The 14,093-nt window shown below is 40.2% G+C and overlaps 1 protein-coding gene across 2 annotated transcripts in view; it reads right to left on the bottom strand.

Annotated features, from left to right (window-relative positions):
- Positions 1-14,093, bottom strand: part of cdkal1 (CDK5 regulatory subunit associated protein 1-like 1) — a 221,321-nt gene that overhangs the window by 144,236 nt on the left and 62,992 nt on the right. For both annotated transcript variants that reach the window (XM_041045092.1, XM_041045093.1), the window contains exons 5-7: positions 12,873-12,969; positions 7,647-7,695; positions 1,797-1,917 (exon numbers count right to left, since the gene is read on the bottom strand). In XM_041045092.1, the coding sequence (XP_040901026.1) occupies positions 1,797-1,917; positions 7,647-7,695; positions 12,873-12,969 (267 nt within the window). The remainder of the gene's footprint in view (positions 1-1,796; positions 1,918-7,646; positions 7,696-12,872; positions 12,970-14,093) is intronic.

Raw genomic sequence — 14,093 nt, 5'->3', positions numbered from 1 at the left:
TTTGACACTAGTGGCCAATTTTCGGCAATGGTTTACAGGGGAGCAGTGAACGAGGCTTTCAAAAGCCTTTCAAAAAAAGTTTGAGGTGGCAGCTGTACCTGAATGTTACTTTTTCTTTTAGTCACAAACCTCTAATTTTGCCTTTTTAAACAGGCCAAAGTTTATCTGGAAAAACAGAACCAGTTGGATTTGCAGGTTTTCTAGTCGTATCAGATGAAGTCTAGTCTAAGGAGCTTTAACCAGGAATAAAGACCAGTGAGCTCTGCAGTCAACAAACATTTAAGACAGAATCAACTCTTCAGGGAATAAAAAAAAAAGCACCCACTGCCTTTCTCAAATTAAGTGTGAGTTTAGAAATATATCATTATAACATGATGTTTTTAAACATGTAAGACAGACCAAAATATTAGAGTTAGATTTGTGATATAATGGACTTAATTGTGTATAATGGATGACTGTTTGCAATCTATGTGTTTCAAAGCAAAGGTAAATGGATGACATTTACGGGGACAACGTGAAGTATGGTAATGTCACTGCACGGCAACACAATGTATCTACTGCATCGCTATCACACCCGAAATAGCCATTAAAAAAAAGCCTACTGTGCTCATATAGCAGTAATAAATAATAGGTCAGGACCTGACAACAGGTCACAGGCCTCTTGTCGGTGGGTCACTATGTTACAGGGACAAGAACGCTGCTGCAATTAGCTCAAGGGGTTCAAGGACACTAATGGAAATTCAGGTAAAATAATGACACCCCCTGACAATAACAAAACATACACACAACAGGCTCAAACAAAGATATGATGTATTGTTGGTCATGTAATGGCTACAACGTCTTAATGACAATTAGCGGCAGCTTAAGCTTGTTTTCTTGAGAGCTATCTAAAATGCAGAAGAAATGGCTGTGAGAATAAATCAGTATTTATTTAAACAAAGAAAGATCTAGTCTTACAGGACACTTGTTTACTTCCCCGCTTTGTGTGTCAAGCCGTTAATATATAGGCCTTGAAGACATGCATGGAGGGTGATTGATGGATTATCATCAGTTGAGACCCAGTACACTGGAATTAGTCTGTCGTAACCCTTTTTAACTAGCCTGCTGAGAATACAGCACATGGGCTCGTATAGACACACAGATCTGTAAACAACATGAAATTAGCCCATAAAAATGAGGGTGTATATGTGTGTGCAGGTCTGTGCTTTTCTATCTATACACATGAAACTGGTCAAGCCAATCTGTACCTATCCATCTATCCATCCGTCCATCTATACCTAGTATTTGGCTAACTATTTGGCAGACCGTTCATGGTAAAATATAACCAAACCACAGCACAGCTGGAGGATTCTTAAACAAACCCACTGCCGGTGACATAACAGCCAAAATAACTGTAGCAGGATAATACACAACATTTCAGATATGATGGAAAAGGTTACAAAGGAAGGTGTTATATCTGCAACTGTGTCCATTTCCCCCCCTGCTTTCACGATAGAAGTCAAATGGAAGCTGAGACAAAAGGCGAGACACCTGTTGGGTTTCGATTACATTTGAAGAATAAATAGCACTATATGCGCACACATACACACACATACCCCATTACGTACACATCTCAAGCAAACTGTGTGAAATTGAGAAAAATCTTAAGTACAGAGGGGCTCTGTTTAAGTGGTTGTGCACACACATGGACACGCGCGCACACACATCATAAACCAAAATGACAGGGAAGCAGTGAAATTCAGTTAAAGCTGAATATTTTATGAGGTGTGTTTTCTGTTTGTGTGTCTGTGTCCTACCCAGTGTTAATGGAGATGATTTCAATGAGAGGGTTCCTCCTGATCTTGGGCAGGTCCAGTCTAGCTCCTCCGAGTCTCCGGCCTCCGTCTTTCTTCTGACCCAAGAGACGAACTGAGTGGCCTGAAAACAACATCAAACATCACTTCACTACATATTCCTTTTCAAACTACAACAGTAACTGTCAGTGTCTATTTTTTTTCTCTGTTCGCTTGCTAAAAATGTGACACACTACTATGCAGACCTATGTGTGGGTGGCGGTGCAGATACAGTATAAACATTTCCATGATAAAAATGAATATATTCAGGTTAGACATATTAGTTGCCCCGTTCCTCTGGCTCAACAACTGGATGAGATTACTGACTGAAGAAGGGGCAAATAAAAGAAGGTAGAAATAACAGACAAAAAGAGAAGTTTGCTGTTTGGATGCTTTGATAACTTCCTCTCTCTTTATTTTCCATAACAAGCTCAAACGTACAGCGCATGCACACTCACACACACACACAAATACATTTACATACAAGCCTCTCTCCCACAAACACAATACCCAATAGAAAGCCAGCTTTATACTGTGCAATATCCACTCCTAGAGAGCCCAATAAAAGCCTTCATTACTCTTAACGTCATATGGATTAAATGATAAATATGATGGTAGAGTGAACAGGAGGGAACAGTGAACAGGAAGATGCAACACAGCACATCAGAACAGATGCAATGTGGTAATGGTTTGGTCAAAGGAGAGATAAACTAACAGGTCTAGCTGTGCAGGAAATGGCATAACAGGCCCGCCTCTGGCACCAGGTGCACCTAAAATCAATTAAGGGCAAACATGAACACAAGTGTGAAGTAGGGCAAGAACATGATATTCTTGCTGATGCAAACTCCACGGGTATCACCAAGATAGTTAATAGGTGGAAACAATGGAGAATGGGCAGGAAAAAGGGAATCTTTGAAGAGAGCTATTTCATCTTTTACCAAATGCACACTCCACACAATTCTAAAAGAATCACTCGGTGGATATCATACTGTGTTACAGAAGCAAATGAGAATCCATTGGTGAGTCTAACAGCTAATCGCTCATGATGTCCAGCCTTTGGTGTGTGGAAATGGGATGCAGTAGTCTCTCCTTACCAGCCTTCTAATAGGGTAGAGCTAGATATGTGCAAGATGGAGGCGCTGAGGGATGGAATTGTCTTCCTGTTTTCATCCGCTTTACATGGGTCTCCTGGGAGGGTGGGCTCAGGGCAGGAAGCATGGCTATCAATTGGTAGATAAAAATGACAATCTGCCCCAGAGGAGGACAAAGAGCCAATTGGTGAGGCGTGACTGGTCGTAATATCCTAGTACAAGCAAGGAAATGAGAAAACTTCCCTCGTGGAAAACAGCTGGGACTTGGAGGACATTCGGCCATCTTTTCCTCTAGCTAGTTGCCTGTGCATCCGTCTTTGACCACGAAACAAGGATTTAAAATTCATGTGTTCTCTAATATTCTTCCCCCTGTAACCATCTCTCCATCTGTTGATTGATCGATCAGTTCATCCATACATTAATACTTCCTGTAACAGGCAAGGTTCACAGTTCCACCTGCTCCTCAACTGATGCTTTAAACATTTTATCAGAAGTTCAATGTTCTGTCTGAGAAAGAAGAAAGTTAAGGAAATACCAATGACGATGGCTAAAAGATTTACACTATATCAAAGTCTACAAGGACTTTTTTCCTCTAGATTGCAATGCTCAAAAGTCCAAAAGTCAAATCACCACCCATTAAATTAGAAATGAGCTGCCTTTTTTTAACCTTGATTATAGTGTTCACTATATCCAAATAGAAGTAAAAACATTCAGTCAATTTCAGAACTAAATGCGACTCCAAATAATTCCAAAGGGGCGTGTGAACCTAAACCATCTGCTGTGAATAATAACAAAATGACAAAATCTAACAAATACTGATCAATCGCAAAAAAACATGAAACCAATTTTTCCAGTCGACTAAGTGGCAGGTTATCACAGCAACAAGCCTAGCCATAATGGCTAGCACGCTGAGGTTGACAATGGACCTTGAAACTCACAGTTGGGAAATGTGCAGCTTCACTGGCAGGAAAAAAAAAGGCATGACAGTAATTTAGCTTTAGCTCAGGCCTGTTGGCAAAAGACTGGGATAAATCCTGCTTTGACATTCTATACTTTTTCCAGATTGCTGATACTGTACATTTGTTTCTAATGATCTTAGCTGTGGGAAAATAAAGTTACCGACACCTAATTGCATACACAGACTCACCAGGAGAAAGCAATTACCAGTATAGTGTTGGATTTCCAGATGTTTTTCCAAATTATGAGATTGACCATTCTCATAAAACCTGGAAATTGTCATTCCCCATACATTATTTTTCCTTCTTCTAAAACGGCACAGGACCCCTGTCGATGTGACTGCCACCCAAGACTCAAAAAAATAATCTCCCTACCAGCATGGAATCACTCCAGGAGTGTACCCAAAGCTAAATTCAATTTCAAGGCCTAAGGGACCATGAATGGAAAGCAAAAGATAAAATGTCAAACTTGAGCTGCTGAAGAAAAAACCTGAAGAATGCTGCCCTATTTGTCATCTCAATTACAGAGTTTAGAAAGGCCAACTGCTGTGATGGGCAACCCCACATAGACACAAATCGCCATATACCACATTTTCTTGTAACAGACTGGCCTCCTCCGGTCCCTCCTGCATTTTTTTTTCTCCCCAATCTCTGTCTCCTTTGTTCCTTCCACTCCTTCATAAATACAAACCGACATAAATCCCTCTATCCACTCGTAACGGCCTATCATAACATGCTAGAGAGGAGGAGGGAGGGAAAGCAAGGATAGATGGATAGAAAGGTTGATGGATGGATGGTTGGATGATGATAGAAAAAAATGCATCACAGATGAAAGATGTACAGGATAGCCAGATGGATGGCTGGATCATAGAGGTAGGGAGCTAAAAGGATGACCTATTGACCTGTGTCTGATGTCTCATAAGTGGTGGGTCTTGTTGTGCTCACTGGTTTGATTGTAAAGCAGCAGGCAGGATCGAGGGGGGATGGGGGTACACTGGGAAGAAGGGACTGAGGTGGCAGATGAGGAGGACAGGAGGGGTGTAATGCTTGTCATTTATCCTCCTAATATAACAGGTTATTGGATATGTACGACTGTCTTTGGAAAAACCGTTTATTTTCTTGCCAAACGTCAGTGGAATTCATTTTGATGGGGAATATCTCCGATGTACATCAAATGTATTACTTAGCAACATTACACCGTGCCTTAATGCAAATATTTCAAAAAAGCAGTTGCTTCAAAAAAAAAAAAAGCAACAAGCAAAGCCAGACTTTGATGCTTGACAATGACAAGCTTTTCTACACATCACATCAGAGCTTCCATTTGTCATTTCCAGATGGCAGGTCACTGAGCATTAAAAGACAATGTTTAGAACACCTTGAGATGACTTCTAATATATATATATATATGAATGCATCAACTTGTCTCTTGACACCTGCTCTTCATTTCCTCTTTCTCTGTTCTGTTTCTTTGTGTTCAGCAGCGTCTTCATACTCCTGCTTTATATTTCAGCACTGATACACGCAAACACTTTGTTTATACTGGGGAAATAAGGATCATGAGGTTATGTGGATGCCATATAGCCTCTGATCTGTAGCTAACTAGATACATTAGCCTGTCTAACCTTTTCTGCCCTCTGTTTCTATGTCAGGCACATACACTAAATCTAAATTGTTTCTAAAAGACAAAAGAATATTAGGTGAAATGGTATCATCTGAGGCTATCATCTCAGTGATAGAAGATCAATACTGGGAGGCCAATAAAGAGATAAAGACATCAAAACGGCTCTATAAAGAAAGAGGTACGTCAGATATATATTAATGGTGCAAAGATCAGAGGAAGTCTGCGTTCCTTCAGGATTGAAAACATGAATAACTGTTCTTCCTTGCCTTTGTGTGGGGTTCTATATACGTTTTTATATATTTGTTTTCTCTGTATTTCACTCTTCAAATAATCACCCGTTCCTGTGTTTCTGTTTGTGGAGCATCACTACAAAAGATACAAAATCTGGTTATGTGCACTAAGCAGAAATGTATATCCATGGGTGCCATTACTGAAACTTTTAAGCATCTATCAGTGGGTTTTCAATACAAGATAAAGCCAAAGGTGTGTTTGCTGTTAGCAAGAAAATCAACCTCTGGCACAGCTAAAAAGCAAAAAACACTTCCCACCAAATCACTGATGCAGCACAGTGGCAAACAACACAAACTGGGCCGTACTAATGTGTGTGACTGCATAAATTTTAAGTACTGAATTCTCAGCAACCCAACCTGAGATAACTAAAGGATGCTAAAACATGATAAGATGCAGTAACTAGAGCTTTATGTTAGACAGATGAACTATCAACAGTAGTGAGATATCCTTATGCAGTGACAGTTGTTAACTTCTTTTTGTGCCTCACACCTCAAGAACCAAGCTCATAAAACCATACCAGTACTCTTGTGGAAAACAGACCTGCAAGCAATTCTGGTGCAGCAAAAGAACTGCGTCTATTAGCAGTTCATTGAAGTAAGTATTTTAGTAGCCATTACAACAGGCAAATCCCCTAGCTTAAAGGTTTATGCCCGGGCCTTGGAGCTGAAATAACAGTTCCTAGTTTATACGAGGTCATAAAGAACTGTAATGATACTGGGGAAATTAGTTTCCATGGAGGCGGCGAAGGAGGGAGGAAAATGGCAGAGAAGGAGGGTCGAAGGGAAGAGGAAAGAAGGAGGGGAAGACATCAAAAGATTGTGAGAAATGAGTGGAAGGAGGAAAGGGGAAGAAAAAGGAAAGAATGAGCAAATCATAGAGAAGAAAGGGGGAACAAAAGTTATAGTGTACATGTGTGAACAGGAGTGTGTGTGTCTGTGTGCAGCCAGACGATTTAGAGTTGATGACACATTGTAAAATTAATCCTCAGTTCAGCTGTCCTTCATTAGAGTGAGGCCTGCAGTGCAAACTAGTCACTCACACACACACACACATGCAGCGCACATACAGTGTAAACTCAATCTGTTCTTTATTAGAGAACAGCTGGGGGTGTATGACAGCTTGACTGGACACTCTCACACTGTAAACTCTCTCTGACCTTCATTAAACAGTTAAGTGCGGTGGTTCACTAACAGTTTAAATGGATGACCTAATGACTGCCATGTGAGTCTGTCTCGCTGTGAAGCCACTCAGACGGAGAAGACCACTTAACAAGCTACTCAGAAGGCAAGACAGATAGGGTCTGAAAACAACACTGATGATTTTGCTTTTAAATACACGTCAATCTTGATAACTAATCTTACTAAGCAGTGAAGTCAAAAATAAGTTTTATGTACATTTTCTTTCATGAAATTTATCATCCTTTAAACCATGAAAAAAAGTAAATCAGTAAATCAAGTCCTCCTGCTGTTGAATATCTAATTTTAACACAGACTCTTGTAGATGTTGGCACTTTGAGCAATATTCTAACACCCCAGCTGGTACCTTATTGCTGTCAATAATGACGCAAATGTTTAAAATTCTTAGAATAATTCAGTCATCACTTTTGATTATATACTCTCCTACAGGCAAGAGATACTTTCCTACTTTTGACTTTTTTGACAGCCAATCTTAGACCTTGTATTCTGTCATTAAGTGGACAGGCTCCTTCACTAAAAATCATTTATACATGGAGCTGACACCCAAGAACTTCACTTCCTATTCCAATAATAAAAAGGACTCACATTCATTCATTCATTGGTCAATGCATTTGCTACTCACTCACTCATACAATTAGTACTTGTGTGTGTTAACATACCTTTAACAGCCTCGTCCACTACTTCCACTACTCGATCAATCTGCTGGACCTGAAATACAGACAGACGCACACATGGGAAATGTTTATTGATGCCGACAAACCAAGTCCACACACTCAAACAAAAGCCTGATATTGACAACTCACAAACACACATATACTGATCCGCATTTAAACAAGGTGGGCATGTAAATATACACAAAGACAGTGTGGGATAAGCACATAGACAAACAAGTGTGAAAAGATACAACCACACCGAGTTTTCTCCAGCTAGAATGAAGTGATATAGATTTCCTAAATGCCACTGTGTGTCTATGTAGCTACAAGACCACAGATGTTATGTATCGACAGAGGCGTAGTCTGGCGGTAAGAATTCATGGATGAGAAGAGAAAGGCAGGAAAAGAAAGAGGTACAGGTGGTGGCGGACACATGATCATACAGGCAACAACAGAGTAATAACACATCCTCTGGCTATGGGAGAACGAGTAAAACAGAATCATTCGTGATCAAGCAAGAGCTATTCTCCTCTTTGCCTCCAATGAAGAAACTCCTGCAGCTCCAAGGGGAACTCTGAAACACCACCGATCCATGCAGAGAAAATAGGCGAAACCCCGTTGGCCACAGTTTAATAAGAGCCAGACTATTAGGAGGTTGAGGTGGATACTGAACGAGCCAGAATACTCTACCGAGAACAGCCCCGATTTTACTAATGTACCATCCAACACGGAATAATCTGAAGAGGGAATGGAGAGGAGTGTATGAGTAGAAGAAGCAGAGAGGGATGTAGAGAGGAATAAAGAAGTGGAGGAAGGGAAAAAAATTCTCATGCCATTATTTCTCCTTTCATTCCTCCCAGCATCCCCTCCGCATTTAATTCTCGCCTTTTCTCTATTCTTGGAGGTTCATGCTCTAGCCCTTGACATCAGCTCTCAATGCCTTACAGGCCCATTACCCAGTGTAACCCTTCTTTCAAACACACTCACACGTAAGCACACTGTGCTTTGCAGGCAGCAGTTATATGCATGTTACATAGCGAAATAAAACCTATTTTCTTATAATGGACAGGCAATCTACCTCCATTCAGGGCAGCAGCGGGTGTCCCTCCTCAAAATAAGGTTTAGGTATCATTTACAATTTAGCGATTAATTCAGATCTCACTTTTTCGATTCTGGTTCTGATTAAATCCTGCTTTATGCTCCTGGAATCTTGTTTGAATAAGAAATAAATACCCTAACCAAGCACTTTATTACAAACATCTGAAGACCTGCTCATTCATGCAATTATCCAATCAGCCAATCATGCGGCAGCAGTGCAATGCATAAAATCACACAGATACAGGTCAGGAGCTTCAGCTGATGTTTCTGATGGGGAAAACTGTGATCTCAGTGACTTTGACCATGGCATGATTGATGGTGCTGGACAGTTTTGTCTCGAGTATTTCTGACTCTCCTGGGATTTTTACACACACAAGGAGACTGGTCAGACCGGTTGGAGTTGACAGAAGGGCCACAGCAACTCAGGTAACCACTCTTTACAGCTGTGTTGAGCAGAATAACATCTCCGAATGAACAACACAACAAAGCTTGAGGTGGATGGACTACAATAACAGAAGACCACATTGGGTTCCTCTCCCGTCAGCCATGAACAGAAATCTGAGGCTGCAGTGGGCACAGGTTGATCCAAACTGGACAGTCGAAGACTGGAAAAATGTAGCCTGGTCTGATGAATCTGGATTTCTACTGAGGCTGCAGATGGTAGGGTCAGAACTGGCATTAACAGCATGAATCCATGGACCCAACCTGCCTTGTAACAACAGTCCAGGCTGGTGGTAGAGTAACGGTGAGGGGAATGTTTTCTTGGCTCACATTGGCCTCTTAATACCAATCAATCATGGTTTGAATGGCACAGCCTATCTGAGTATTGTTGCTGACCATGTGCAGCCCTACAAAGCCAAAGCCATCTCAAATCAGTTTCATGAACATGATCTTGAATTCAGTGTAGTTCAGTGTGGCCTCCCCAATGACTGGATCAAGGTTTCCAGAGAAGGCCATTTGTCAAAATAATAAGATTATTCTTTGATTCTTTTAGATTTGAAGCTAAAATTGAGTAAAACATAGACTGTCTTAATTTTACCTCTCACAAGGCTAAAATGTACAATTAGGTTCTGTATGTGTAGAGCAGACAGAAGTCCACTCTACACCAAGCATATCTATACAACACTTATAAAAATACAAAATGTCTGCCTTATGGATAAAAGATTATAAAGAAATTAACATAAAAGTGAAGGCAAAGTTCAAAGAAACCAGAGGAATCAATGCAACCCAGGTAATTTTTAAGTGACTTGTCAATTTGTGTAACGCACACTTACCTTGAGCAGTAATGTGCAATATAAAATTATATTTTATATATATAAAAAAAAACAACAACAACAAAGTGTATAAACTGGGCTCTCAATATCCAGTCCACCAAAAGCATACATACAGACTGCATGCTGGTAAGACTGATGTGCGTGCATCTTGTGTTTACAGCACTGCTTACCTATTGTAATCCTCTGATTACCTAGCCAACACTGTGTACGCGTGTATGGATGTCTGTGATGTCTCTCTGATATAGGATGTGGCATGTCTAGTTCAAAGATGCAAAACACTGCAGGCTTGCGTGACTGCCTGTTGTACCTTACACACAATACATGGTCGTTCATTTCACAGCGACTTCAGACAAGTAAACACAACAGACATGCACATAAAAGCTGACACACAGGTCGATTAAACAGAACAAATTCAACAGGAAGCACTTTTTTTTTTTTTTTTTTTAACTACACCCCTTATCTAGCCGTTAGTGCAGTCACTATATACAAATTCACAACTGCTTATTTGCATGTAATTTGCATAACCCACCAACTGTCACTGTCATTGTGTGGTTGATTGTAACTACCAAGGATACACAAGGGGAGTGCGTGCACACTCATATACCTCTGTCTGTGTTTGTGAAGCATGTGTGCCTGTTCATGCATGCATCTGTCAGTGTGTACATGTCTTTCTATGGTTGTGAGGACAAATGAATGCATTGTGTCAGTGAGTGGCTTCACAAAGGTAGAAGTACAAGTTTGTGTGTGTGTGTGTGTGTACCAATGCTTAATCCAATCTACTCATGACAATGAAAGGACCAGCAGTGGTGAACTTCCCAGCTGTTTCTGCCTCGCCCTGAAGGGTATTACATATACAAACCAGTTTATCTGAATGTAATTATATTATACATACATGGCACTTGACTTGAGTGTAATTATGTTACATGGTGGCATGTTTATTTAAATGGAATTGCATTATTTGTGGTAAACGATTTTTAACTTAGCATCTGAGCCACACCTCTCCCCCAAATCCATTATTTTTAAGACAGTGGCTGTAATTAACTTTGGACCATTTGATTTATCTCCATTTTCAAAAAAGCAGTTTGGTTTTTATGCAAGAAAATAAATCCATCATTATGTGAAATTAACATCAAGCTGATTTAGAAGGTAAAGTTTAGTTGCTAGTGAACTAGAGAATGCTAGAAAATGCATATATGTAAGCTTTCTTACTTTACACAGGAATTATTTAGTTCCCCTAAACATGGATATAATTAAATGACTTAATAGTTGTGTGTGGTACAGACATGTTTGCATTACACACTGTTCAACTACAAGGAATATTTGAATAACTCCACATTGTTTAGTACTGTTGGAATGTCTGATGTAATTGTGTTTCAATGACTGTTTGTAGGACTGAACTGGGAAAGAACAAAAACATGATTCACCTTCAGACTCAGGATCTGGAAAGTGGCAGCAGACAGAAAAAACACACTCTTTAAAACGCACTCTAATTACAAGCATTATCAATTGCTAGAGCCATTTATAACAGAACCATTGTATTGGCTAAGAACAATTGTCTCCACAGCGCTGGCCTCTGATTGGCCGTAAATGTAATAGCTTGCGTGTGCTTATTTGAATTTTTAGTTGAAGCTGTGGAGCCAGGAGAGCACACTAGTTTTTGACCGTGCTTGTTTACGTTTATGTTTTTACGTATTTGTTTAACAAAGAAAAGCTCCAGTAAAAGATAAAAACCAGAACAAATTGAGAACGGAGTTTTTATTGAAGTACGCGTCAACTACACTCACGGACTCTACGGCTTAAGTGGGCATTAGTGAAATAACAGACGGAGCCACACTAACATCAATGATTTAATTAGTTTCCTCCTATGATTACTGAGGTGAAACAGACTTATAAGAAAATTCAATAATTGCTGTATATCACGTTCTGCCATGCACCAGAAGGTAATGAGTGATAATTTAACAATCCAAAATTAACAAAAGCCAAAGTCACATGTAACATTAAACAGTTGGACACTGTAGGACAAATGACCCTAGAAATCATGCTAAAAGGGTGTCTCTTCCCTCCTGTTGATAAATCCATATATTTGTGAGATTCCCCTGATGATGGCTGAGTTTTTCCTTTTGGCTCTCTGTGCTTTCCGTTACTTCACTGTCTGAATACTACAAAACAATTAGAAGGGCCGAGTGTCCCATGACACCTTTAAAGAAAGGGGAATAGAAAAGATGGTTTGTGCTCTGGGCCCAAAGCCGTGAGGACTTCCCATCTTTCACTTGTCCCTTACTACCTGGATCTTTGTTCACACTTCAGACAGCAGAGAGATCAATGTACCTGAGATCAGATTTATGCAAGAGTCTGAGCTCTTATATGATCAACAGGTCGCACGCAGGTGCAGACTCCTTAAATAGGTATTAAGGTTATTGTGTCAATGTCATATTGCCTCTTTACGTTGGTCATTACCTCAACACTCTGTACTTCCTTTCTTTCTTCTCAAGAGTCTCAGGCTCTTTTTCCTTCTCCTCATGTCTACCTCTACCTTGTACTTTTCTCCCTCCTTCGATCATATTTTCTTTCTTCTTTTCCCACTCCCCACCCTGTTCATCTTAGTAGTCTTGGTCTTGTCTCCCGGGGATGTCTATTGATCCACCAAGCGGCAGGGAGGCCAGAATAGAACAGCCACAGCAGGTCGGCAGTAAGGTGAATGACAGGTCAATCCATCTGTATCTCTGTGCGTGCGAGTGTGTGTTTGTCGGTGGAAACTCCACAAAGGTTGCCCATTAGACACAAATAAAGGCCAATGAAGGGGCCCATGCAGGACTCAGATCATCCCTTTCAGAAAAGTAAGTTACCTATACATACATACCCCAATGATGCTGAGTCCTTTGAGGTAGTCCATCCGTGGTTGGGCTTGCGGAACACAACCTGCTACCACCACCTTTTTCTGCTGTTCCTGGGCTTTTCTGTGTAAACAAATGCAAAGAAAAAAAAGGCAAAAGAGATTAATATTGGTATATTAGAATATTAGAAACATTTGCACCAACACTGTGCATAAATCCAGCCAAATGTCTTTGATTTAACCCAGTGAGTAAACTTTGGTACAAAGAGACTGCTGGCCCCACACCAGCACACTTCTGTGTCAAAAACTTTACAGTAGGTCAACCTTATTTTTGATTCGAATGGTTATGGACTGGACACTTTATGACAGATTACAGGCTTCCCGCATGACCATCTGCGTGCATGTAAAATGGGCATTTCGGCATAACATTTGTAAAGCTGACACATTCCAACAGCAATATTCAATCACACTAAAGCAAGAAGCTTTTAAAATGAAACATGCTTTTCTGAGATAAACACTCAACAGGTACTTTAATCTGTTTTTCTGCGGCACACACACACACACAGACAGCTGTCTGCATCCTGTATCAACTGATGTGCTCCTTCAAATTTTGTAAAATTATTCTCATCCTGTTTGAGGAGCAAATTCCGAGTCCTCCTCCTTTAAACTGAAACTAAGGTAAAAATCTCCTAGAAGCAAAATAAATCAGGAGATGCTGACAGGATGCTGACTTTCTAGTTTCTCTATTAAAAAGAATTCAACCAGAAAACATCACTCTGAAGTGTAGTGCCAGTTGGCTGCCAAACAAGTAGCAGAAACTTCTATGTCAGTTATGGTCAATGTGATGAAGGAACACAATGTTTGTGAAGGTTTCTTGCTACAAGGAGAACCTCGTTTGTTTTCCTTAGTGGCTTGTAAACTATTCCCTCATGTCCATGAGAGAATGGAAAAGAATTTATTCAAGGTAAATCCCATGGTGCAAATTCACTGTGTGTGACTAAGATAAATAATTAGCTTATGTCTGATTATCAAACAGAGGTAAAACAATTTTTTTCTAAAATTTTGTTTAAGGTTGCCAGTTCTTATATGGTAAACAATAAAGATTAGTTTAGCTGTCCTCATCATTCCCATTCCTGGGTCACATGACAACTGATGAAACATATGACTACTCAGCAAATTCCCAGCCCAGCATTACCTTATGTGACACTCTGCTGGCTCTGTAACGCCAGATTATCAGCGTGCACATTT

Source organism: Toxotes jaculatrix, chromosome 8, assembly GCF_017976425.1.
Source record: "Toxotes jaculatrix isolate fToxJac2 chromosome 8, fToxJac2.pri, whole genome shotgun sequence".
NCBI classification, from domain to species: Eukaryota; Metazoa; Chordata; class Actinopteri; family Toxotidae; genus Toxotes; species Toxotes jaculatrix.
This window is presented reverse-complemented; position numbering and strand designations above follow the sequence as displayed.